Raw genomic sequence first — 27,800 nt, forward strand, 5'->3', positions numbered from 1 at the left:
ATATGTATTTACTTCTGATTGTAATTAATAGTCGATGTATTGCGATGTCCTGCTGCTACAAAACAACAAATTTCGCAGCACATGCTGGTGATATTAAACCTGATTCTGAATTGCTTTGACACGCTTTTTGCTTTGCTCCTGGCTGCTGTGCCCTCAGAGGTTGTGTGATACAGAGAGAAAGGGGAGTGGGAGAGGGCCATTCAGCCCCTCAGACCCCGTCTGACATTCACAGAAATCATTGCCTCATCCTCCCCCCCCACCCCCGTGGCTCTTCCTCATCCTCCCCCACCCACCCCCGTGGCTCTTCCTCATCCTCCCCCCCCCCCCGTGGCTCTTAGTACCTGGTAAACTGAAAGCTATCAATCATAACGTCGACCGATCTTTTCCACGGATGCTGCCCGACCTGCTGAGTTCTCCAGCATGTTGTGAGTGTTGCTTTGACCCCAGCATCTGCAGATTATTTTGTGCTTAGGTATCAATCTTCGATTTAAACAGAAGGGCTCACCCGGTTTAAATCTCTTTTAGAGTGTGGATATGTATGAGAGAGTGTGTGAGTGAGAGTATGTGTGAGTGTGTGAGTGTGTGTCTGTGTCCACATGCACATATGATCATCTAACGGGTTGTAAACTCACTTTGGAAAACCTGGACCCTGAATTTTGAGTCTTGAGTCACTATCTCCCCGACCATCATGAATCGTCCATCCAGTCCGTTCACCGGGACAGAGTCACAGAGCGACACAGCACAGAGACAGGCCCAATGGGTGCATGCTGACCATGGAGCCCACACAGCTAGTCCCGATTTCCTGCACTTGGCCCATATCCCTCAAGGAACCCCTATCCATGCACCTATCCAAGGGGAGGGAACCTCGACTCAGACCATGAGAGGCCTGCGTCGGGCATTTTCATACCTTAGAAGGCTCAGATTGGAAGTCTGTGTGGGGCACCACTCCTCACACAGACTAGAGCAATGTGTGGTTAAGTGCCTCGCTCAAGGGCACAAACACGCTGCCACAGCTGAGGCTCGAACTAGCGACCTATCCAAGTGCTTCTTAAATGATATTATTGTACCACCTCCTCTGACTGCTTGGTTCACGTGTACTTGATTCCACTCAGTAATACTTTAAGAAGTGTTGCTAAGTCACCCTTGACTTTCTAATGTCTCGGAATACAACCACGGATGCTCTCTGTAATCTTTGAATGGCACTTGGGAAAAGATGATGTGACTGGATGGCACTGTGACACAGTGGTGGAGCTTCTGTCTTACAGTGCCAGAGTCCTGGCTTCGATCGCTGTCTGTGTGGAGTTTGTACGTTCTCCCTGAGAGTTTTCCCACTCACATCACAAAGATGGTGTGTGTCGGAGGGCTGGAGAACTGATGGGAATGTGGGGAGAACAGGAGACATGGTAGCGTAGTGGTTAGCACAGCATCTTACAGTACAGGGGACCCCGGTTCAGTTCCTGTCACTGCATGTACGGAGTTTGTACGTTCTCCCTGTGACCGCGTGGATTTTCCCCGGGTGCTCCGGTTTCCTCCCACATACTGGTTGGTAGGTTCATTGGTGATTGTACGTTGTCCCGGGATTAGGCCAGGATTGCTGGGTGGCACGGCTTGAAGGCTGGAGGGGCCTATTCCATGTTGTAGCTCAATAAACAAATAAATAATAAAAAATGGGATTAGTGTAAATGAATGGTTGATGGTCAGCATGAACTTGATGGGCTGAATGGCCTGTTCCTATATCTCCTTGCTGACAATGGGCGTTTTTTGCCCTGCTAATATGGTGAACTGAGATGGCTAATATGAGTAGGCTTGGGCCTGCTCCAGGATGCAGAGCGGAGCCAGGAACTCTGGTTTAGAATGATGTCGTTTGTTTCTCTTGTTTGTTTTTTTTCCCCTCTCTTATGGTCTTTTTTAAAAATTGGGTTCTTTGCTTTGTTGGCTGCCTGTAAGCAAACAAATCTCAAGGTGTATAATTTGCACATTCTTCGATAATAAAGGTACTGAATCTGTGAATCCCTTCAGGCAATAATGAGACAGGGAGGCGTAAAAACACTACCCACATCAGCTAGAGGCCCTGATCATCAAGGGGAATGTGATGGGAATGACTTTCTCAGAGCTCTGCTCAACAATATACATCACACATCGCCCAGGGCAAGATGGTCTCGATGAGCCATGCAACATTTTATAAAAGGTTCCAGATCTGGAATTAATCGAGAGGATGCACAGAAAACTATTTTTTATTTCTTGTATCAGACCCCATGCTACAGGAATAACAGGCAAGCTAGCTAGCCGTTATGCGCTCGGCTATAGAGGAGAGATTGTACCAGTGCGCTAGGTGAACATGTGTTAAATGTCTATGATTCTTGCTTGCCGGAGACAGTGATGGATTTCGTCCGGTAATGTCTCGTGTCTGATGCCGTTCCCATCCAGGCGGAGCACCCTTATCTTGGAGAAGTTCATGATCCCCATGGTTCCACAGAAGCTGTCCATTTTGATCTCTGCAAACACCACAAAAACACAAAGATCAGAGGCACACGTACCTTGCAGGCAGCCGCAGGGAGGATCAAGTGTTGGACCAAAATGTACACAGATTTGTTTTTCAGAATGTGTCCTTCTAGCTGAGGCCAATGTTTATTCCCTAACTGGCCTTAAGACCAAGTAGCTTGTTGGGCTTTTGAGTCAAGGTTATTGGTAGCTCAGGAGTCACAAGATCCAGCTAGTGGCTGCTCTGTCTGAAGGGTACCAACTATCCACCTCTGTTCGCCCGCCTTTGTTTTTGCTTTTCCTCCATTCTTGTGGCCCTCTCACGCCTTCTCTTCCTCTCATGACTTGCCAATCTTCTCCTTCCTTCCCTTTCACCAAATGATCCACTCTCCTCTCCTATCGGATTTCTTCTTCTTCAGCCAATAGTAACACGGACATCGAGGAGCAGACAGGGAGACAGATTCTGGAAAGGTGTAATAATAACAGGGTTGTCGTGGTGAGAGATGTTAATTTCCTAAATATTGATTGACATCTCCCTAGAACAAGGGGTTTAGATGGGGTGGAGTTTGTTAGGTGTGTTCAGGAAGGTTTCCTAACAGCATGTAGATAAGCCTACAAGAAGAGAGGCTATACTTGATCTGGTATTGGGAAATGAACTTGGTCAGCTGTCAGGTTTCTCAGTGGGAGAGCATTTTGGAGATCGTGATCACAATTCTATCTCTTTTACCATAGCATTGGAGAGGGATAGGAACAGACAAGTTAGGAAAGCGTTTAATTGGAGTAAGGGGAAATATGAAGTTATCAGGCAGGAACTTGGAAGCATAAATTGGGAACAGATGTTCTCAGGGAAATTAATGACAGAAATGTGGCAAGTATTCGGGGATATTTGCGTGGCATTCTGCATAGGTAAATTCCAGTGAGATAGGGAGAGGATCGTAGGGTACAGGAACCGTGGGGTACAAAAGCTGTTGAAAATCTAGTCAAGAAGAAAAGAAAAGCTTACTAAAGGTTAAAAAAAACTAGGTAATGATAGAGATCTAGAAGATTATAAGGCTAACAGGAAGGAGCTTAAGAATGAAATTAGGAGAGCCAGAAGGGGCCATGAGAAGGCCTTGGTGGACAGGATTAAGGAAAACCCCAAGGCATTCTACAAGTATGTGAAGAGCAAGAGGATAAGAGGTGAGAGAATAGGACCAATCAAGTGTGACAGTGGAAAAGTGTGTATGGAATGAGAGGAGATAGCAGAGGTACTTAATGAGTACTTTGCTTCAGTATTCACTACAGAAAAGGATCTTGGTGATTGTGGTGATGACTTACAGCAGACTGAAAAGCTTGAGCATACAGACATTAAGAAAGAGGATGTGCTGGAGCTTTTGGAAAGCATCAAGTTGGATAACTCACTGGGACCAGACAAGATTCACCCCAGGCTACCGTGGGAGGAAAGAGAGAAGATTGCTGAGCCTCTGGCAATGATCTTTGCATCAGTAACGGGGACGGGAGAGGATCAGGAGGATTGGAGAGTTGTAGATGTTGTTCCCTTATTCAAGAAAGGGAGTAGAGATAGCCCAGGAAATTAATCAGTGGTTGGTAATTTGATGGAGAAGATCCTGAGAGGCAGGATTTATGAACATTTGGAGAGGCATAATGTGATTAGAAATAGTCAGCATGACTTTGTCAAGTGCAAGTTGTGCCTTACGAGCCTGACTGAATTTTTTGGGGATGTGACTAAACACATTGATGAAGGTAAAGCAGTAGATGTAGTGTATATGGATTTCAGCAAGGCACTTGATAAGGTACCCCATGCAAGGCTTATTGAGAAAATAAGGAGGCATGGGATCCAAGGGGACCTTGCTTTGTGGGTCCAAAACTGGCTTGCCCACAGAAGCAAAGAGTGTTTGGAGATGGGTCATATGCTGCATGGAGGTCGGTGACAAGTGGTGTGCCTCAGGGATTTGTTCTGGGACTAGTTCTCTTCGTGATCTTTATAAATGACCTGGATGAGGAAGTGGAGGATGGGTTAGTAAGTTTGCTGATGACATAAAGGTTGGGGGTGTTGTGGATAGTGTGGAGGGCTGTCAGAGATTACAGCAGGACATCGATAGGATGTAAAACTGGGCTGAGAAGTGGCAGATGGAGTTCAACCCAGATAAGTGTGAGGTGGTTGATTTTGATAGGTCAAATATGATGGCAAATGTAATATTAATGGTAAGACTCTTGGCAGTGTGGAGGATCAGAGGGATCTTGGCATCCGAAGACCATAGGGCAGCGGTCCCCAACCACCAGGCCGCGGACCGGTACCAGGCCACAAAGCACGTGCTACTGGGCTGCGAGGAAATGATACGAGTCAGCTGCACCTTTCCTCATTCTCTGTCACGCACTGTTGAACTTGAACATAGGGTTGCCAACTGTCCTGTATTAGCCAGGACATCCCTTATATTGGGCTAAATTGGTTTGTCCCATACGGGATCGCCCCTGTCCTGTATTTCCCCCACTAAAGTAAAGCGTTCCTATGAAACCTTTCGTGCAGAAATGGCATAAAGCGAAGACGCAATTACCATTAATTTATATGGGAAAAATTTTTGAGTGTTCCCAGACCCCAAAAAACCTTCCAAATCATACCAAATAACACATAAGACCTAAAATAACTCTAACATATAGTAAAAGCAGGAATGATATGATAAATGCACAGCCTATATAAAGTAGAAATAATGTATGTACAGTGTAGTCAGGAAGATTAAGGTAAAACCGATTTGTGGAAAAAAATCCGCACATACGCGCATGCGCACGTCATGTATGCCCACACAGGTGCCCGCGCAAGGCTTCATGGTCATGTATGCCCACACAGGTGCCCGCGCAAGGCTTCATGGTCATGTATGCCCACACAGGTGCCCGCGCAAGGCTTCATGGTCATGGTAGTTCTTCCTGGGGTAAACACAAGTGTCCCGGGATTTGACTGCTACTTTTGTCCCTTATTTGGGAGTGAGAAAGTTGGCAACCCTAACTGTAAAAGACTGAAGTGAGTTTAACCCTACTTGAACACCCCCCCCCCCCGCCCCCCCCGGTGGCTGGTCTGCAAGAATATTGTCAATATTAAACCGGTCCGTGGTGCAAAAATGGTTGGGCACCCCTGCCATAGGGCACTCAAAGCTGCTGCGCAGGTTGACTCTGTGGTTAAGAAGGCATACGATGCATTGGCCTTCATCAACTGTGGGATTGGGTTTAAGAGCCGAGAGGTAATGTTGCAGCAATATAGGTCTGTGGTCAGACCCCACTTGGAGTACTGTGCTCAGTTCTGGTTGTCTCACTACAGGAAGGATGTGGAAACCATAGAAAGGGTGCAGAGGAGGTTTACAAGGATGTTGCCTGGATTGGGGAGCATGCCTTATGAGAATAGGTTGAGTGAACTCGGCCTTTTCTCCTTGGAGTGACGGAGGATGAGAGGTGACCTGATAGAGGTGTTTAAGATGTTAAGAGGCATTGATCGTGTGGATAGTCAGAGGCTTTTTCCCAGGGCTGAAATGGCTAACACGAGAGGACACAGTTTTAATGTGCTTGGAAGTAGGTACAGAGGAGATGTCAGAGTTAAGTTTTTTACGCAGAGAGTGGTGAGTGTGTGGAATGAGCTGCCGGCGACGGTGGTGGAGGTGAATACGATAGGGTCCTTTAAGAGACTCCTGGACAGGTGCATGGAGCTTAGAAAAATAGAGGGCTATGGGTAACCCGAGGTAACTTCTAAAGTAAGTACATGTTCAGCACAGCATTGTGGGCCGAAGGGCCTGTATAGTGCTGTAAGTTTTCTATGTTTCTATGTCATTACATGACAGGAATGGACGTACCTTTGTAATATTTCTATGTGTAGAAATGCTGCTTTAGTCACTTTCTTTATGCGGGGTTTAAAATTCAAATCTGAATCAGGGATAACACCCAGGCTAGTTATTTCTGATTTTACAAGGGGAGCCACGTTCCCAAGTTTATCTAGAAGTTTATCGCTTTTGGCTTTGGGACCAACCAAAAATATTTCAATTATATTACCCGTGGAACCAAAGGAACCAACACACTCGGCCACTGTTACACCACCACTCTGAATGCTTACCGTGCCATCCCACGCACACACTTTGCAACCTCCAATCACCTGGCTGCGCTTCTGTGTATCTGCAGAGACTAAAGACTGCAGCACCAATGGTGAGGACCAGGAAGGTATGATCGATGCAGGTGGAGGAAAACTTGCAGGACGACTTTGAATTGGTGGAACGGACAACATTCAGGGTTTCATCTTTGACTCTGAATGACTATGCCACAGTTGTCATCAACTTCATCAAGACTTGCACAGATGAGTGTGTTCTTTCAAGAAAATACCGGACATACCCTAACCAAAAGTCATGGATGAACAAGGAGATTCATAGTCTCCTGAGCGCTCAATCCATGGCATTCAAGACTGGTGATCAGAACTATACAAGGAAGCCCATTATAAAAGTGAAAAAAAACACTTCCTATTGAGGTTAGGGACGGAATTGGATGCACATCAGCATTGGCAAAGGTTGCAGGCCATTCCTTCCCTCAAAGCGAAACCTAACTTCACGAATGTCTGTGATGCTTCACCCAGATTAGCTCAATGCCTTTCAAGCACACGTTGAAAGGGAGAATAAAACTACAGTTGTGCAGGTCCCTGCGGCAACTGTGATCACTGTCTTGGAGGCCAATATTAGATCATGTTTCATGAGGGCGAACCCTTGCAAGGATGGTGGAACTGGTGGGGCAATAAAACCTGTGCCATCCAACTGGCAGGGGCTGTCCAGGACTTACTCAATCTCTCACCGCTGCAGTTGGAGTTTCCCACCTGCTTCTAAAGGGTGACAAGCATACCAGTGCCCAAGAAGAGCTGGGTGAGCTACCTCAATGACTATCGCCCAGTGGTACCCACATCTACTGTGGTGCAGTACTTTGAGAGGTTGGTCATGTTTCGAATCTGAGATTGGAGCGACTGGGGTTGTATACACTGGAATTTAGAAGGATGAGAGGAGATCTGATTGAAACATATAAGATTATTAAGGGATTGGACACACCAGAAGCAAGAAACATGTTCCCGATGTTGGGGGAGTCCAGAACCAGAGGCCACAGTTTAAGAATAAGGGGTAGACAATTTAGAATGGAGTTGAGGAAAAACTTTTTCACCCAGAGGGTTGTGGATCTGTGGAATGCTCTGCCTCAGAAGGCAGTGGAGGCCAATTCTCTGGATTCTTTCAAGAAAGAGTTAGATAGAGCTCTTAAAGATAGTGGAGTGAAGGGATATGGGGAGAAGGCAGGAAAAGGGTACTGATCATGATCACAGTGAATGGCGGTGCTGGCTCGAAGGGCTGAATGGCCAACTCCTACACCTATTGTCTATTGTCTATTGAATCAACTTCTACCTAAGCAAGGATCTGGACCGGCTGCAATTTGTCTATCACCACAGTCAGTCTAGAGATGCAATCTCACTGCCTCTCCACTCGGCCTTGGATCACCTGCACAATAATAATACCTTTCTCAGTCTGCTGTTTATTGTTACAGCTCAGCACTCAACACAATCATATCCTCAGTTCTAATCAACAGGCTCCAAAACCTGGGCCTCTGTGACTGGATCCTTGACTTTCTCACCAGGTGACCAGTGTGGATCAGAAATAGCATCTTTTCCTCACTGATAGTCAGTGCTGGTGCACCTCAAGGATGCATGCTTAGCCCACCGTGTGGTTGGGCGCAGCTCAAACACCATCTATAAACTTGTCTTTGACACAGGTATTGTTGACAGAATCTCAGACGATGATGAGGAGGTGTACAGGGGTAAGATAGATCATCTGGTTGAGTGGTGTCACAATGACAACCGTGCACTCAATGTCAATAAGACCGAGGAATTGATTGTGGACTTTAGGAAGGGAAACACACACCAGTCCTTATCGAGGGATCAGAAGTGGAAAAGGGAGAGCAGTTCCAAGTTCCAGGGTGTCAATATCTCTGAAGATCTAACCTGGGCCCAACATATCGATGCAATTACCAAGAAGGCAAGACAGTGGCTACACTTCATTAGGAGTCTGAGAAGATTTGGTATGTCAACAAAGACACTTGCAAATTTCTACAAATGCACTGTTCAGAGCATTCTAACTGGTTGCATCACCACGTGGTATCGAGGGGCCACTGCACAGGATCGGAAAAAGCTGCAGAAAGTTGTGGACTCAGCCAGATCCATCATGGCCACTAGCCTCGCCAACATCAAGGACAGCTCCAGAAGGCGATGCCCCAAGGTGGTGGCATCCATTATTAAGGACCCCCACCACCCAAGAGATGTCTCCTTCCCAATGCTACCATCAAGCAGGAGCTGCACACTCAAAGTTTTATGAACAATAAATCAGTGCCAATAATTGTGATAAATCAGGTTTGCGGGTTCAGTGAGAGTGAACAGAAGACACTCACTACCGATAAGTAGGTTAACTATCTATTTACAGGACAAGAAAGACACTAAACATTCAGTAAACTCTTCAAGTTACGGATGTGCGAGAGTTTTGTGGTGGAATCAGATCTCACTCACCGTTAATCCTGTTGGCGTGGAGGTAGAGGTTTTCCAAGTTTTCATTCACTGAGGGAATGGTCTTCAGTTTGTTGTGGGAAAGATCCAGCTCGATTAAGCTGGACACATTAAAGGCATTCAAAGGAATGCCCTGGTCTGTTAGCTGGTTGTTGGAGAACCGTGCATACTGAAGTTTGAGAAACTGCTTGAAGTATTCGCTGGGAATGGTGCTGATGTGATTGAAGTCCAGGTAAAGCTGATGGACTGTGTCTGGAAGCACCTGAGGAACCTTACTCAGATGATTGTTGCTAAGGTCCAGGATAGACAGAGATTTGAGATCTCTGAGAGAGCTACCAACATCTTCCAGCTGGTTGTCATTCAGAAGCAGCATGGTCAAGTTGTCAAGGCCTTCTAAACTGTTGGATTGGACCTTGGAGATCTTGTTGCCGGCAACCCTCAACTCCCTCAGCGATCTCGGCAAGGGGTGGGGGATGCTGGTTAAGTTGTTGTGGCCCAAGTACAACCTTTCGAGGTTCTTCAGCTTGGAGAAGACCTGATTGCTCATCTTTTCACTGGAGATCTTATTCCTCTGCAGGACGATCCAGACCAAGCCCGTGGCGTTGTCAAAGGCACCGTCAGGGACAGCTTCGATCTGGTTGTCCTGCAGGTAAACATACTTCATGCGTGCAGGGATACTGGGGATGTACTTTAACCTGCGCATGTCACAGTACATGGCCGTGGGCAGGATGGGAGGGCACGTACACTCCGCGGGGCAATCCGTCGCCATCGGAGTGACAGGATCACCCCCACCGTAGTACTGTTGTCGTGACCGAGAGTATCCCAGAATGCGTGCCAGCCAGTTGAAATATCCATAGGTGTACTGACCGGCGGCACCCTCCAAGAGGGCCGCGAGCAGCAGCAGGCCAATTAGTTTCATTCCCGGGGTGGAAGAGTGCAAAGGCGGTCTGGGAGAGCTGCGAGCAGAGAACGTTGTGTGGAGGGAGCTGCTGTGTCAATAACCAGTGACTGTCTGCTTCACCCTGGAGCGTGGACTGAAAAAGAGCTCACAGAGTTAGAGAGAGAGAGAAAAAAAACACCCTGGTAAATATTAGCACAGCCTTACCAGTCGGTCTATAAGCACTTTCAGATTCTGTAACAAAAATTCTCAGGGGATGAGTTAGCGGTCATGATCTATTAGAAGCCCAGACACTCTCACAAGCATCTAGGCTATACCTCCTCCCATTCTGCTTCCTGATTCCATTCCCTCAGTTTCTCCAGCTCTGTCATACCTGTTTTGATGGGAGATTTACAGTACCAGTGTGTCTGAGAAGCCTTTGCTTCAGTCATTCCTTCCCCTCCTGTATAGCTGACTGGGTTCCAGCTGTTCAAAAATCCTCTGGTGTATTGGCAAATTACAAACTATGAGGGGTATAGAGAGGGTATATGCAAGCAGGCTCTTTCCACGGAGGTTGGGTGAGACTCGGACTAGAGGTCATGGATTAAGGGTGAAAGGTGAAATGTTTAAGGGGAGCTTCTTCACTCAGAGGGTGGTGGGAGTGTGGAGTGAGCTGCCAGTGGGTGTGGTGGACTCAGGTTCGACCGTAACATTTAGGGGATGGTTGGATCGGTACAAGGATGGGAGGGTATGAAGGGCTATGGTTCTGGTGCAGGTCGATGGGACTAGGCCTGGAGTAAATGGGCTGGGCAGACTGCCTGTGTGTTTTAGTTGCTCTGTGATTCTACATGTTTCTTGTATTTGCTCACTACTGTGTGGGCAGATCTTGCCCTAACCCCAGCTACACATTTGCAGATGACACGATCACAGTGGGTCAGGTCTCAGATGACAACGATCTGGATGCGGGAAGGAGACAGAGAGCCTAGTGAGGTGCTGTCATGACAACGACTTTTCCCAGCGCAACTAAAGAGTCAGCATTGACCTCAGGGAGGAGGGGCAGTGCACATAATCAAAGACTACCTCCCCCCTGCCCCCCCCCGACCCTGGGCATTCTCTCTTCTCCCGTCACCCAACAGAAGATACAGAAGCCCGAAAACATGAGACACCAGGCTGACGGATGGCTTGTACTTCCACTGTTACAAGACTATTGAACAGTCCCCTAGTGGGATAAGAAGGACTTTATGGCCTTGCACCTTGTTGTCTGCCAGTACTGCAATCTCTCCGTCACTGAAACTCTTCTTTCTACATTCTGTTACTGTCTTACCCTGAGCTACCCCGATGCACTGCCGAGATGAAATGATCTGTAAGAAAGGCAAGCAAAACAGTGCATGAGACAATAACAGACCAAAACACACGAGGTTCTGCAGATGCTGGAAATTCTGAGCAATGCACACAAAGTGCTGGGGGGTCTCAGTAGGTCAGGCAGCATCTGTGGGAGGGAATAAGCAGGCAACCTCTTGGCCCAAGACCTTCCATCAGGACTGGGGGGTGGGGAGAGCCAGAATAAGAAGGTGGGGTGGGGAGGGGGAAGTACAAACTGGCAGGTGATAGGTGCCCAGGTGGGTGGGTGAGCAGGAGGAAGTGAGAAGCTGGCAGGTGATAGGTGCCCAGGTGGGTGGGTGAGCAGGAAGAAGTGAGAAGCTGGCAGGTGATAGGTGCCCAGGTGGGTGGGTGAGCAGGAGGAAGTGAGAAGCTGGCAGGTGATAGGTGCCCAGGTGGGTGGGTGAGCAGGAGGAAGTGAGAAGCTGGCAGGTGATAGGTGCCCAGGTGGGTGGGTGAGCAGGAGGAAGTGAGAAGCTGGCAGGTGATAGGTGTCCAGGTGGGTGGGTGAGCAGGAGGAAGTGAGAAGCTGGCAGGTGATAGGTGCCCAGGTGGGTGGGTGAACAGGAGGAAGTGAGAAACTGGAAGGTGATAGGTGGAATCTTACTAATGTAACTAATTCATCAGGTTACCAATTTACCACTTCTGATCACAGCCTCTCTTTTCCCAGCAGGAAGCAGAGTAGGGTTCCTCTTGTCCTCACCCTCCACCTGACTAGCTTCCACATACAATGGATCCTACCCCATCATTTCTATCAGCCTCCACAGATTCCACCACTGGACCCATCTCCCCACCACTGTTCCCCCTATCAGCTTTCTGAAGGGACTATTCCTTCTGCTCCTCCCTGTTCCTCCCTTCCACTGTTCCAAACAATCTCCTTCTCCCGACATCTTCCCACACAGCCACCGGAGGAACAACACCTCTCCTGTCACTCCTTCCCTTCTCACCTCGTCTCTGGGAGAATTCAGAAAGAGGTGAGGGGGACGGGTAAAATAGGATCCCACAACCCATTGAACTCAATGACACAACAAGCAACAAAGTGACAACGGCAAAAGAGGCCCCCCTCTCCCCCCTCCCACCCACTCACACGCACACACGGATAGTCGTCCAGCTCCAGGGCAGGCCCCCGGGCCTCCAGTCAGACACAAGAGAATGTGCAGATGCTGGAAATCCAGAGTAACAAACACAAAATGTTGGAGGAACTCAGCAGGTCAGGCAGCATCTATAGAGGGGAATGAACAGTCAATTTATTGGGCTCAGACCACAAGACATAGGCTCAGAATTAGGCCATTCAGCCCATCGAGTCTGCTCTGCTATTCCATCATGGCTGATTTATTAACCCTCTCAACCCTATTCTCCTGCCTTCTACCTTTGACATTCTTACCAATCAAGAACCTAGCAACCATCTGTGGCAAACAATTCCACAGATTCACCACACTCTGGCTAAAGAAGTATCTCTGCTCTCTGTTCTAAAGGAGTGTCCTTCTGTTCTGAGGCTGTGCTCTCTGGTCCAAGACTCCTCCATCTTCTCCATGTCCAGTCTATCTAGGCCTTTCTATATTTGACAGGTTTCAAGGAGATCTCCTCTCATTGACCTTGTCTCCCAACATTATGTGTGTGTTGCTCAGTGAACATTGGAATTTGCAGTTTCCGGTGACTCACTCCCTGTGATCCTTTCCCACTCCTTCTGGTCCACACCGGATTTTCTGTCTTTGTTCAACTTTTCCTTTCCTCTCCTCCATTATCTACAAGTATTTTTCATAGTCTTCATCGCCTTCCCCACCAGTCCCCCTACCCATTCCCATCTGCCCTTCATGTGCACACCTATCCACCTGTATTTCTTCTCCCCTGTCCTACCCTCCTCCACCTGGCTCCATCTGCTCAATCACCCCTCCCTTGTCTAGTTCCACCTATCACCTTCCATACTCTGTCTTTGCCTCCACCCTCCCCACGCCCCCATCTGGCACTATCTCCCCATCATTCCTAACTACATCTACCACTCTCATGTACCGACAATCCTGTACATGAAAAAGTTGCCCCTCAGGTTCCTATTTAAACCCCCTCCCCACTCACCTTAAGTGTCTGCCTTTTAATTCTTGATTTCCCAGCCCTGGGAAAAAGACTTGAGTGCATTCACTCTGTCTATGATGTCACACAGCTCATTCTCTTATGTTCCAATGAATGAGACCCATCCTGTTCAACCTCCCTCCGTGACTCGGTCCCTCGAGTCCCAGCAACACCTCGAGTAAATCTCCTCTGCATCCTTTCTGGCGTCTTTTCGATAGCAGGCTGACCAAAGCTGAACACAACGTTCCAAATGAGACCTCGCCATTATTTCACAGGGCCTCGTGTGGGACAACCATAATCCCGCACATTAACAAAAACACTCAGCAGAGAATGTGCCTCTTGCAGGACTTGGTAAAATCCCATCTTCCCCCGAACCTACTGGTACAATTCCACACTGCCGCCACAGAAAGCGTCCCCCTGTCTGGTCTGGCACAGCGTCCAGTCAGGACAGCAGAAAGGGTCACTGGCTGCATTCCACCATCACGGCATTAACGTGTGCAGGACAAAGCAGGAGGAGGTATGAAATCATTGTGGACACTACCCACCCAGTAAACTGCCTTTTCCAAAATCTCCCTTCTGGAAAGCACCACAGGGCTGTTAAAACAAAGAACTTCACACCATTGTAAAAGTTTCTTCCCCCAGGCAGTTCATCTGATCAACCATTCTAGTTAGCCCCCACCCCCTCTATCTATGACCTGAGTCACTACACAGTACTGTAAACACTCTAAACTACATTTATAATGCTGTTTACATTGTAAATACATGCTGGTATTTATGTCTATTTCATTCCGTATTCGTACTTTAACCTCTAAGTTTATTTATACACTTTATAATTGTTGAATGCTGTTGCTTTTAGTTGCATGTTACGGCATAACACCGCAGTGAATTCCTAATGCATGTAAATATACATGGTGTGTAAAGTTAGTCATTGAGCCTTTACCAGTATCTGGTACAAGCTCATCCGTGTTGTTTTTGGAGAAGTTAGCACCAGATCCCTCCTCTGAAGCCAATAGTTTCATGATCCCATTACTGACACTGAATTCCACAAAGACCTTTTCGATATACACAAGATGCTGGAAATCCAGAGTAATACATACACAATGCTGGAGGAACTTTGCAGGTTGGACAGCATCTACAGAGTAGAACGAACCTGATGAGAGGTCTCGGCTGGAATTAACCCCATAGATGCTGGAAGGGAAGACCAGAGAGGTGCAGAAGGGACGGTCCCTATCCCATCTTTGCATTCTCCCACGCACTCAAAATAAACCGAGTGCGGGCGAACCATCCAGCTGCACGCCCACAGAACCCTTTGAAAATTAAAGGATTATCAACAGTCCTGAAATGTTGACTCGTTATTCCTCTCCATAGACGCTGCCTGACCTGCTGAGTTCCTCCAACATCTTCTGGATGCTATGGTCAGCATTGACCTGACGGGCTGAAGGGCCAGCTTCTGTGTTGTAGTACTTAGTGTCCTTATGACAAGAAAGCATTGGGGCAGTCTGTGTATTTAATCCAAAAGTCCTTAATTTGGGTAGAGTTTAACTGCAGTGTCCCATACAGGCGCTCTAACATTATCATACAGAGCCGACATTACTGGCTGGGACCACCCATCAGACCCTTTCCCTGACTGATTTCAGGATCTGCCTTTGCTTACTGAATTAAATAGAAACAATAACATTTCAGTGGCCACTTTATTAGGTACACCGGTTTGTTAATGGAAATATCTAATCAGCCAATCATGTGGCAGCAACTCAATGCATAAAAGCATACAGACATGGTCAAGAGGTTCAGTTGCTCAGGCCAAACAACAGAATGGGATAGAAGTGTGATCTAAATGATTTTGATTGTTGGTGCCAGATGGGGTGGTTTGAGTATCTCAAAAACTCAGCAGTTCTGCGGGTGAAAATGCCTGGTTAATGAGAGAGGTCGGAGGAGAATGGCCAGGTCGGTTCAAGCTGACAGGAAGATGTCAGTAACTCAAATATCCACCATGTTACAGCAGTTGTGCGCAGAAGAACATCTCTGAACGCACAGTGCATCAAACCTTGAGGTGGATGGGTTTCCGCAGCAGTAGGTACAAACTTTCGTTCAGTGGCCACTTTATTAGGCACAGGAGCTCCCTAATAAAGTGGCCACTGAGAGTATAAGGACCTTGTTCTTTGTTCCTGAGCTGTTGTAGTAATTCTCTTCATTAACAAATGCTTCATTAGTGGAATTACCAAATGAATCTGGTATTCAGGTACAGGATTCTGTCTTTTTTTCAGTCAGGGAACAGTGGCAGTGGGGGAGAAAAGAACAATTAAATATTTGTCCTGACCCAGCCACAGCTTTCTGTTTCTCCTGTGTGTGTATTTTGGCTTTTTAAAAAAAACTTGACAAGAGGTTTCTTAAAAAATCCAAAAATGTGGAACATACTGAGGCAGTCATTGTAGGTTTACTGAGGGAAACCCACAGACATAATGACTCCTTTAACCAGCAAGGAAGTAAAAACATTTACCAGCTGCAGTTTCACTTTAGCCAGTGAATGCTGCACTTTGAGTGAAACAGAAAATGAAGTTTCCACCATGCGCTGCTGGGAATTTCCTTCACAAGATTCACTGAGTCATAGAAAATGCAGCAGGAAAACATCGGCCCATCGAGTCCATGCTGACCCTAAACCACCTCCAGTAATCTCCTTTTATTCTCCTCTCAGATTCCAACTCTCCCCAGAATCTACCCCTTGCTTCGGCTGCTCATTTCTCTCCGTACGTGGTTGCCTGATGCACCGAGTTCCTCCGGCCTCCTGCTTGCGGCTGGAAGTGAAATGACTGGCACTTTGAGCCTTAATTTGGAGGTACGACTGGGTCTGTACCGCTCCGTGGAAGACAAAGTCTCGGCCTCTGCAGGCTGGCCAGCTGGGGTCGGTGTTCTCTTGCAGACTAGCCTCTGTCTGAGAAGAATGGATTGGTTGGGTATGGTTGGATCTTAGAGGTGGTGCCTGGGATTAGACAAGTTGAGCCACTGTGCAAGCAGACCTTTATGTCTGAGATCACATCTGGCAGGTGACAAAGTGTCTCAAGTTCAAGGCTGAGATGATTTTATTGTCATTCAATCGTATACATGTATACCGCCAAATGAAACAGTGTCCCTCTGGACTAGGGTTGCCAACTGTCCCGTATTAACCGGGACATCCTGTATATTGGGCTAAATTGGTTTGTCCCATACGGGACCGCCCTTGTGCTATAGTTCCCCTGCTCAGGTAGAGCGGTCCTATGAAACCTTTCATGCCGAAATGGCGTAAAGCGAAGAAGCAATTATCATTAATTTATATGGGAAAAATTTTTGAGTGTTCCCAGACCCAAAAAGTAACCTACCAAATCATACCAAATAACACATAAAACCTAAAATAACACGAATATATAGTAAAAGCAGGAATGATATGATAAATACACAGCCAATATAAAGTAGAAATAATGTATGTACAGTGTAGTTCCACTGAACAGAAACGCCAAAAATGATTTGTAGAGAAAAAAACTGGCACATACACACATGTGCACATCATGTATGCGCACGTCACGCATGTGCACACAGGTGCCCGCGCAAGGCTTCATGGTCATGGTAGTCTTTCTCGGGGTAAACACAAGTGTCCCGTATTTGACTGCTGCGTCTGTCCCTTATTTGGGAGTGAGAAAGTTGGCAACCCTACTCTGGACCAAGGTGCACAGCACAGTATTTACCACTCATACACGCAACACATAAAGTCATATGGCCACAAATAATTAACAAATAATAAAGTGCATTTATGACACAAGTTAAAGAGTAAACAGTATGACACTACTGCAGTTTCATATGTGATGAGACCTGGGAGGAGGCAGGGAGTTCAGTCTTATGGCCCAGGGGAAGAAGCTGTTTCCCATCCTAATGCCAAACTGAGTCTTAATTTCTGGGATGAAGGAGATAAAGATGTGTCTCTGGTGTCTCAGATTAAGGACATGAGACCTTCAACATAATTAGTGTGAATTTTTAATTTACCGGTATTCTTAACTCCCATCAATTTATCCCAAAGCTTCAATCTGTCTATCGACCAGGGTTCACAACCTTTTTTTTATGGCATGGACTTCGAACATTATCGGGGGGGGGGAGGGGGTTCGGTAGACTCTGGTTTGGGAACCCCTGCTCTAGGCAGACTTAAAACTAAAATATCACAAAGTGTATGGGGTTGAATGGGATCCGGGATCAGCCATGATGGAATTGCAGAGCGAACTCGATGGGCTGAATGGCCTAATTCTGTTCCTGCATCTTATGGTCTTAAAGTCTTTAGAAGACCCAAATATAAAGTAAATATACACTGTCTGATTTTTTAAGTAGGTGCAGTGTGAATTTAATACTCACAGGAAGATTTTGGATTTTGTTATTCTTGAACTGAGACCCAGTAGGAGGAAAACTCAGTCCTTTCATAACAAGAGTGAGTCTGACTCAGGCTTCTGGGGAGTTTGAAAATCTCCCTTTGATTATTCAAAGGAAGAGAATCTTAACCATGGATATTTAAATCCTTCTATAGCAAGGCTTCCTAACCTTTTTTATGCAATGGTCCAATACCATGAAGCAAGGGGTCTGTGGACCCGAGATTGGGAAACCCTGTTCTAGAGAAATACACACAAAATGCTGGAGACACTTAGCAGGTCAGGCAGCATCTATGGAGAGGAAAGAACAGACAAGATTTCAGGCTGAGACTCCTCACTTGCTGAGATCCTCCAGCACTTTGTGTGTGTCACTCTGGATTTCCAGCATCTGCAGAAATTCTGAAACTCTCAGAATCAGAATCAGGTTTAATATCACCGGCGTACGTCGTGAGATTTGTTAACTTTGTGCCAGCAGTACTGTACAATGCAATTCATGATAATACAGAAAAAATAATAAGTAAGTCAATTAGAGTAAGTATATATATGTATATTAAGTAGTTAAATTAAAAGTAGTGCAAAAACTGAAATAATAAAAAAGGAGTGAGGTAGTGTTCACGGGTAAAATGTCCATTCAGAAATCGGATGGCAGAGGGGAGGAAGTGTTTCTATATCGCTGAGTGTGTGCCTTCTGGCTTCTGCACCTCCTTCCTGACGGTCTAATCCTGTTTCGGATAAATTACTCCCATTGTGAGGACTTGCCAATGTGGAGAAAGTCTAATACACCTTTCAGAGACTCTGCTGTGCAACACTGGCCTGCATGTCTCATATTAATGACAGATCACATTTTCAAAAGGTTTTCTTCGCCCAGGCCATGCCCGATTTAGGTGGAGTAGCTCTGGGCAGTACAGGGCTAGAGCTGGTAGAGATACTGCCTCGTGGTGTCAGAGTCCTGGGTTCAATCCTGACCTGGGCAACACTTGCGGGCTGCCCCTAGCACGTTCTTGGACAGTGTTGGTCTTTGATGCAAGAGATTCATTTCACTGGATGATTCAATATTTCATTGCACGCGTGGCAAAACAGAGCTAACCTTTAATAAGTGGGAGCTGTCTGCGTGGAGTTTGCTTGTTCCCCTGTGACCATGCAGATTCCTCTCGGGTACCCCGCTTCGCTCTCATATCCCAAAGACGCGTGAGTTGGTGGGTTAACTGGTGGCTGTAAGTCGCCCCTAGTGTGGAGTTTAGTGGACAACTCTGGAGGAATTGATGAGCAGTTTTGGGTCCCTTATCTGAGAAGGAACGTGATGGCTTTGCAGAAGGTCCAGAGGAGGTTCGAGAGAATGACCCTGGTAATGAAACAGTTATGTATGAGAAGTGTTTGATGGCTTTGGCCTGTACTTTCTGGAGCTTAGAAGAATGGGGCTGGGGAGTTTGATCTTCTTGAAATCAACTGAATATTGAATGGCCTAGATAGATTGGATGTGGAGAGGATGTCTCCAATAATGGGGGAGTTTAAGACCAGAGAGCACAGCCCCAGAATAGAACACCATTCCTTTAGAAAAGAGACGAGGGGGAATTTCTTTAGCTGGAGGAGGGTGAATCTGTGGAATTCATTGCCACGGACAGCATTGGAGGCCAAGTCAGTGGATATGTTTAAAAAGGAGGTTAAGAGTTTCTTGATTAGTAAGGATGTCAAAGGTTACTGGGAGAAGGCACCAGAATAGGGTTGATAGCGGGGACGATAAATCAGCCATGATAGATTGGCAGAGCAGAGTTGATTGGCCTCATTCTGCTCCTATGTCTCATGGTTTAATGGTCTAGTGGGGAGAATGAAAGGAGAATAGTGTAAATGTGTGATTGATGGTCAGCAGAAAGCCGGCAGGCCAAAGGGCATGTTTCTGTTCTGTAACTCTCTGTGCCTCCATGCCTTTAAAAATTCTGCAACCAAATTCTAGTGTGAAGCATCTACCTCATCCAGAACCCTGTCTGTAGCATTGGACATAATCAATAAGAAGTGATCTCATTGCCAAAGAACTCATGCCTTGTACCTCAGTGAAGGAACACTTGTCCATTCATTCAGTTTTTAAATAACTTTCCAAATCCTCCCTTCTATGGGAAAGCGTACATTCTAGTTATAGTGGACTCCTGCTACTCACTTAAAAAGCTGCAGAGCTTACGGAAAAATGCCCTGAAACCATTGTAACATCAGTGTTTAATCACCAGATGATTCAAACTACACCAGGTTTATGGGCCATTTGGTCCATCTAGCTAGTGCTTTCGTATTTATTGAGAAAAAGCGTGGAATAAGCCCTTCTGGCCCTTTGAGCCGCGCTGCCCAGCAACTCCCTGATTTAACCCTAGCCTGATCACCGGACAATTTATAATGACCAATTAACCTACCCACCGGTACGTCCTTAGACTGTGGGAGGAAACCGCAGCACTGGGAGGAAACCCACATGGTTGTGGGGAGGACATAGAAACCCCTAGGTTGTTGGTACTGTAAAGCGTTGTGCTAACCACTACGCCACCCTACTGCCTCACTTGACTCCGCCCATAACAAATGCAAATCCTACTTTGTGTTCCATCTCAAGGAACGTTTTGCTATTTTTGAGAAACATAGCATATAGAACAGTACGGCATAGTACAGGCCCTTCAGCCCACAATGTTGTGCTGAACTTTTAACCCAAGACCAGTCTAATCCTTCCCTTCCACATAGCTCCCCATGTTTCTGTCATCAGAACACATTGACAATCTATTTTTAAGGAGGGCAGAGGCACTTGTTATGAAGTTGCTGGGCTTCAAGTGGGACTTGCACAAATGCTCCAGGTCCAGTAGCAGAATAACACATACAAAGTGCTGGAGGAGTTTAGCAGATCAGGCAGTGTCTATGGAAATGAATAAACAGTTGAAGTTTGAGGCTGAAATCCTTCATCAGGCCAGAATTGTCAACTGTTCATTCCTTTCCTTAGATGCTGCCTGACCTGCTGAGTTCCTTCAGCATTTTGTGCGTGTTTCCTGGACTTCCAGCGTCTGCAGAATCTCATGTTTGGAGTAGCAGATAAAGGGTCAAATACCAAATGTCCCCTAGGCAAGGCTAGTGATATGTAAAATAAATCAGTTTGCTCTCAGTATCACCTTTCTCTCTGCAACTCCACAGATGTGATCCTGCTGAGAAATACAAAGTGCACCCAACTTGATTTAAAAAAATTTATGCCCACAAAGCTTAAAGATCTATAATAGTATATTTTACGGAAAGCGAGTGATTTCCCTGGTATTCATGCATTAATCCATCCAATTATCCAGATATTCCCGATGAGCAAATATAAATGCAAGTAACACGAATACGTAAAGACTCTGCAGTGCCTACCTGATAATTCCGATAAAAATGCTGACTTCTTGGTGATTTAACTAAGGTGTTTCATTTGCAGAAGGTGCTTCAAGTTCGACCAGCTTGGGAATGAATTCACGCCAGTGACAGTGAATAGTCGACTGCTGGAGAGTTTCCAGCTCAAATAAACAATTGTCCCCTTGTGTCAACTTTGTGCAGCAAGAATGTGAGCTGTCTGCAAAAAGGGGATTATTAGTTTTGCTCCTTATTTTGCATGATTAACCCTCTCCCCTCATTAGAAACAAGGCAGGCAACCAAACACATGGGGAGGTTTCATGCTGTTTTATGCCTTTGCCATGGAAGGAAAATAACCACATAAGGCAGGGGTTAATGACACCCAGCAACAATGTCTCCAGTCTGCTGCCTGTGAGGCCACGTGCAGGTTGGAGGAGCAGCACTTCATATTCTGTCTGTCTGTGTAGCCTCCAACCTGACGGCCTCTCTTTTCCCATTCTCCATTCTGGCTCCTCCCCTTACAGGTTCTTCTCTCCTCACCCGCACATCACTTACCTCTGGCTCCCCACCTCCTTCCCTTTCTCCCACGGTCCGCTCCCCCATGCCAGACCAAGTGATCCAGTGGGTGGTAAAAGGATAAACCCTCGGCCCACTGGAAATCATGAAAATAGTTAGCCACAGCATCGAGGGCTTCAGCCACAGTAAAGCAGAAATCGTCGCAAACTTAAAACCGGACATCTCGTGCATACAAGAAACTCATTGGCTGAACAACCAACCCTATGTGCCAGGAATGCACTTGGCTATTGACACCCTAAGCCAAAGTTATGGAAGTGCGATATTTGTTTAAGAGAAATCTATAGTAATGAGCACAGCAAACATCCAAGCTGGCTCAATGGAACTTCTGAAAGTTGAAACAAAACACGTAAATATCATCTCTGTCTACAAGTCCCCTAATGAACCATTCATGTGGCCACCTAACCTAGCTCTCCAGGACACAATGTACCTCATTATTGGTGACTTTAATAGCCATGGCACCAACTGGAGATATGAAGATGAGCGATGTAACTGGAGAAGAAGTTGTATCATGGGCTCTAAACAACAGCCTTGAGCTACTATACTAATCAAAGGGCACCCCCACCTTCACAAGTGAAAAGGATACAACCCAGACCTTGCCTTTGTTACCTCTTCACACGAACAGTCCTCCAACATATAGCCAAATCCCAACATCATCCAGTCGGGGTAGAATCCCTTCCAGTTCTGAGACCTGTACCATCAAAGTACTTACCAAGATTTAACCTGAGAAAAGCAAACTGGACATCTTTCACAGAATCCCTTGATCAACTTATCAATACCCATACCACCAGAACCTGATCATTATGGTGAATTTGTCCGACTAATTTGGAAAGTAGCCCAGCAGAACATACCAAGAGGCTGCAGAACCAAATATATTCAGGGATTGACTAGTGATATCAAGCAAAGTTATGATGAGTATGTCAACTTATACGACCAACACCCGTTTGGTCAAGACGCAATTGAAATGGGAGAGTCAGTCCTGTCCCTACTGAGCCAAGAGAGACAATAGTGTTGGCAGGAACTGATAGAAAACACAGACATGATCAAGAACAGTAAGAACGCATGGGCAACTGTTGGGAAACTCAACTCAGACAATAGACCATCACAGAGAATTGCTGCCGTAACACCCAGTCAGGTTGCCCACCAACTGATGCTAAATGGTCGACCAAATAACAAGGAATGGAGGCAAAAGAAAAAGCAACATCAGGAGATGGAGACAGCTCTCTCAAACGGGAATAACAACTTCCCACCTCTCACCCTAGAAGAATTAAAGGATGAAGTATCACAGCTAAAGTCCAACAAAGTTGCTGGCATAGATGGGATTCTCAATGAATTCCTTAAACATCTTGGACCTAAAGCACTCCACTGGCTTCTGTCCCTTTTTAACTGTTGCCTAAGATCATTAAAAATACCTTAAAAGTGGAGAAGAGCCAAAGTTGTTGCTCTCCTAAAACCCAGTAAAGACCCTAACATTCCTAAAAACTACAGACTGATTTCCTTGCTCTGCACCCTCTGTAAACTCTACGAGAGATCCATACTGAAAAGAATATCCCCCTTAGTCGAAGATCTTCTAACGCCAAACCTAGTGGGTTTCAGGCCAGGCCGCTCTTGCTGCGATCCAGTCCTGAACTTAACCCAGTATATTGAGCAACACACACAAAATACTGGTGGAACGCAGCAGGCCAGACAACATCCATAGGGAGAAGCGCAGTCGACAGTTTGTCAGGACTTGGCCCGAACCGTGCTTCTTCCTATAGATGCTGCCCGGCCTGCTGCGTTCCACCAGCATTTTGGGTGTGTTGCTTGAATTTCCAGCATCTGCAGATTTCCTCGTGTTTGTACCAGTATATTGAGGATGGCTTTGAAATGCGACAAATTACAGGGGCAGTATTCGTTGACTTAACAGCAGCATACGACACTGTGAATCACAGAGGCCTTCTACTGAAATTATCTAAAACGTTAAAGAACCAAACCACAGTCAAAGTAATAAGAAGCCTCCTAGAAAATCGCAGATTTTATGTAGAAGTGAATGGAATTAAGAGTAGGTGGTGTCCACAAAAGAACGGACTACCACGGGAATCAGTCCTGGCACTTCTACTATTTAATGTTTACACAAACGACCAACCAACCTTTCCTAACACACGCAGGTTTATCTATGCAGACAACCTATGCATAGCAACACAAGCTAACTCCTTCCAAGAAGCTGAGGTACGACTTACAGCAGTCCTCGAAGCAATGAGGCAGTATTATGAAAAATGATCTCTGAACCCAAATCCATCAAAAACTCAAGTGTGTGCATTCCACCTGAGGAATCGAGAAGCAGCTCGGAAACTCAAGATCTTCTGGTGTGGGAAGGAGCTCGAATACCATCCGACTCCAATTTACCTGGGCGTGGCACTGGATAGGACGCTCTCATTTGCCACCCACATCCAAAAACTCCGAGGGAAAGTTGGCTCTCGCAATTCTCTCTTGAAAAAATTAGCAGGCACAAAATGGGGAGCTAATGCTCACACATGTAGATCAACTGCCCTAGCACTCTGCTATGCACCTGCAGAATACTGTGCACCTGTGTGGGGCAGATCAGTCCATCCGAAGAAAATAGACCCGTTGCTTAACGAAGCCTGCCGAATAATCACGGACACACTGCACCCCACACCCACTAACATCATTTACAGACTTGCAGGCATTGCTCTGAAGACACACTACAACAAAAATTGAAAAAGGTAAACAGAACTCGGATCCATGACACCCACTACATCATCATGTGCCAGTTTCCAATCGCCTAAAATCGAGGAAAAGCTTTGCTACAGTGGAGGAACTACCGCACAGAACATCCCCCCAAACATACAGGATTGACCTCTGGCAACAAACAGAAGCCAGAACCCCACCAAACAATACAGTGCAAGACCCCACAGAAATGTTGCCAGACGGGGCACTGCTTGACAGACGGAAATGGTGCACTCTCAAAAGAGCGAGAGCGGGAGTTTGTAGGACGGGAGACAATATGGTGAAGTGGGGTTTAAAGACCAGCGAATCCTGTGAGTGTGGTGAAAGGGTGCAGAACACTGAACACGTTCTGCACAACTGCCCACTCTCACCTGATTCAGCTGACACCGACCTGCTCAACATTAACTAAACAACACTAGAGTGGCTGGCTGTCTGGTGTGACAAGCCATGATGATGACTCTTCTGTCCTTTCAGATTTCTTCTTCTTCCGCCCTTTACTTTTTCCACCTCTCACCTCCCAGCTTCTCACTTCATCCCCCTATCCCCCATCCAACCACCTCCCCCCTCACCTGGCCACACCTATCACCTACCGGCTTATGATCCTTCCCTTCCCCCTACCTTCTTATACTGGCATCTGTCCCCTTCCTTTCCAATCCTGATGAAAAGTCTCAGCCCAAAACCCCTCCACAGATGCTACCTGACCTGCTGAGTTGCTCCAGCACTTTGTGTGTCCACCTCTAGAAATATAAAGTACAGAAACATTGTGTATTTATTTTTTTCTATTATCAGAGGAACCCCCAGCTCAAAGGCAAGCTACAGTTACAACTGCGCCAATACAGTGCACATGTACAGTAATAAACTTTGTCACCCACACACAGGACCCTGCAAAAGTCTTCGGCACATGTAAAAAAAAATTCAGTTAAGAGTAGATGCGTTCAAAAATAATGAAATGTGAAGATTCTTCATATCAGAAGAATTACTCTAAAGAACAGTAATCAGCAAAAAAACCTAAATCAAATCAATATCTGGTGTGACCATCCTTTGCCTTTAAAATTGCAACTATTCTCTGTCGTGCAGTTTTATAAGAAAATCGGCTAGAAGGTTGTTCCAAGCATTTTGGAGAAGTTGCCACAGTTCTTCTGCAGACTTTGGCTGTCTCGCTTGTTTCTGTCTCTCCAGGTAATCCCACAGGCAGCCTCGATGGTGTTGAGATCAGGGCTGTGTGGAGGCCTTTTCATCTGAAACCATAGAAAAAACCGACGTTTGCACAGTAGTGTGGATCATGATATCACAGCTGAGGTCGTACAAGGGAAAAGCAGTAACAGGATGCAGAATAAAGTGTTACAGCCAGAAAAGGTGAAGTACAGGCAGACAATAAGGAGCAAGGGCCATGACAGTGAAGTCAAGAGTCCTTCTCTTGTCCTGTAGGGAGAGCCCTTATCCTGAGCTTGTCACCCTTGGGTGAGGATCGATGGAGTGGTCGATCACAGAACTGAGGGCTAATGAGGAACTAACAGTAAAGAGGATATGAGGAGTTAACAATGAAGAGGATATGAGACTTGGGCTAGATCAGCCATGCTTGTCTTGTACAGGAGCAGGCTAGAGGGGTTGACTGGCCTTCTCCCGCTCCCCCTTTCTCGTGTTCTCCTGTGATGCAACATCAGTAGAGAGGGGTGCCATCAAACGACATCATGAAAATGAATGGTTTGTTGTCTCAACGTGTTGGTACAGGTGTTCAGTATGGTCAGGACAAAGCAATGAAGAGACCGCAGGAGAATTGGGTTGAGAGGGAAATGGATCAGCTGTGATCAAATGGCAGAACAATGATGGGTTCTGAACTAACAAAATCACCCTGCGTTTACAGAAGTACAACAATAAAACACAGGGCTGTTTGATAATTCAGCCCAAGGAGGGAACAGTCTGGCTCGCCTCCTTTAATCTCTGGGGTTTTATGGTAGGTTTATTGGTTACAGAGGCTATCAAAGTTTGCCTTTCTGATTTGTTGGCGTCTGCTTCCAGCTTTTTAACTACACAGTCAAGCCCTGCCCTAGTGGGAATGTGTTCCTGAATTTAATTTGAACACATCCCTCAGGTGTCCATGGTGAAATATGGCCAGCACATGTTCGAGATGCCTTTGGTTAGTCGTTCGTTGCTGCGTGCTAAAGAGCAGAGATTACCCGCAGGTTTATGCTGACAGATCTGCTTAGAGGCAGTCAAAGGAAGGCCGATGTTCCCAGTCAAACCTCGGCCGCATCTTTTCCTGACCCACACCGGCTCCCAAGAGAAACGGGGAAAGGTGGCGCAAGAATGAACAAAAAGAACTGGAGGAAAAACAACATGGTGATCTTATTCACGGAAATCATTCTTGGTTTGCTTTTTATAGCAGCATTAACTTGGGTAAAGTTTCCAAAGAACTTGCACCATGAGGTAGCGTGGAACCTGATAGTCTTTGGTTGGCTGTATACAATCAGTGGCCACTTTATTAGGTACATCTACTGTATACACCTGCTTGTTAATGCAAGTATCTAATTAGCCAATCATGTGGCAGCAACTCAATGTATAAAAGTATGCAGACATGGTCAGGAGGTTCAGCTGTTGTTCAGACCAAACATCAGAATGGGGGAAGAAATGTGATCTAAGTGACTTTGACCATTCAATGACTGTTGGTGTCAGATGGGGTGGTCTGCATATCTCAGAAACTGATGATGTCTTGGCATTTTCATGCACAACAGTCTCTAGAGTTTGCAGAGAATAGTGTGAAAAACAAAAAGAAAGATCCAGTAAGCGCCAGTTCTGTGGGTGAAAACACCTTGTTAATGAGAGAGGTCAGAGGAGAATGGCCAGACTGGTTCAAGCTGACAGGGAGGTGACAGTAACTCAAATAGCCACACGTTACAACAGTGGTGGGCAGAAGGGCATCTCTGAATGCACAACATGTCGAACGTTGAAGTGGACGGGCTACAGCAGTAGAAGACCATGAACATACACTCAATGGCCATTCTGTTTGGTACCTACAGGAAGAATGTGATTGCACTGGAGGAAGTGTAAAGAATGTCAAAATCATGCTTAACATCAGAATCAGAATCAGATTTATTATCACCGGTGTGTGTTGTGAAATTTTGTTAACTTAGCAGCAGCAGTTCAATGCAATAAATAATATAGAAGAAAAAAATAAGTAAATCAATTACAGTATATGTATATTGAATAGGTTAAAAATTGTGCAAAACAGAAATAAGATATACTAAAGAGGCACTGTTCATCGGCATATGTCATGAAATTTTTGTTGTTTTTTGACAACAATATATTGCAATACATAATATTAAAAGAATGATAAATTATGATAAGAAGGATATAGAAACATAGAAACATAGAAAATAGGTGCAGGAGTAGGCCATTCGGCCCTTCGAGCCTGCACCGC

The 27,800-nt window shown here is 46.0% G+C and overlaps 1 protein-coding gene across 1 annotated transcript; it reads right to left on the bottom strand.

Moving 5' to 3' along the window:
- Positions 1–2,258: 2,258 nt before the first annotated feature.
- LOC134355895 (fibromodulin-like) lies at positions 2,259–21,176 on the bottom strand. Its single transcript, XM_063066420.1, has 3 exons — positions 21,107–21,176; positions 9,041–10,071; positions 2,259–2,495 (listed from the first exon to the last, which is right to left on the bottom strand). The coding sequence occupies exons 2-3, from the start codon at positions 9,954–9,956 to the stop codon at positions 2,344–2,346; spliced, it is 1,068 nt and encodes a 355-aa protein (XP_062922490.1). The 5' UTR covers positions 9,957–10,071; positions 21,107–21,176; the 3' UTR covers positions 2,259–2,343.
- Positions 21,177–27,800: the final 6,624 nt, after the last annotated feature.

Source organism: Mobula hypostoma, chromosome 13 (assembly GCF_963921235.1).
Source record: "Mobula hypostoma chromosome 13, sMobHyp1.1, whole genome shotgun sequence".
In the NCBI taxonomy this organism is placed as follows: Eukaryota; Metazoa; Chordata; class Chondrichthyes; order Myliobatiformes; family Myliobatidae; genus Mobula; species Mobula hypostoma.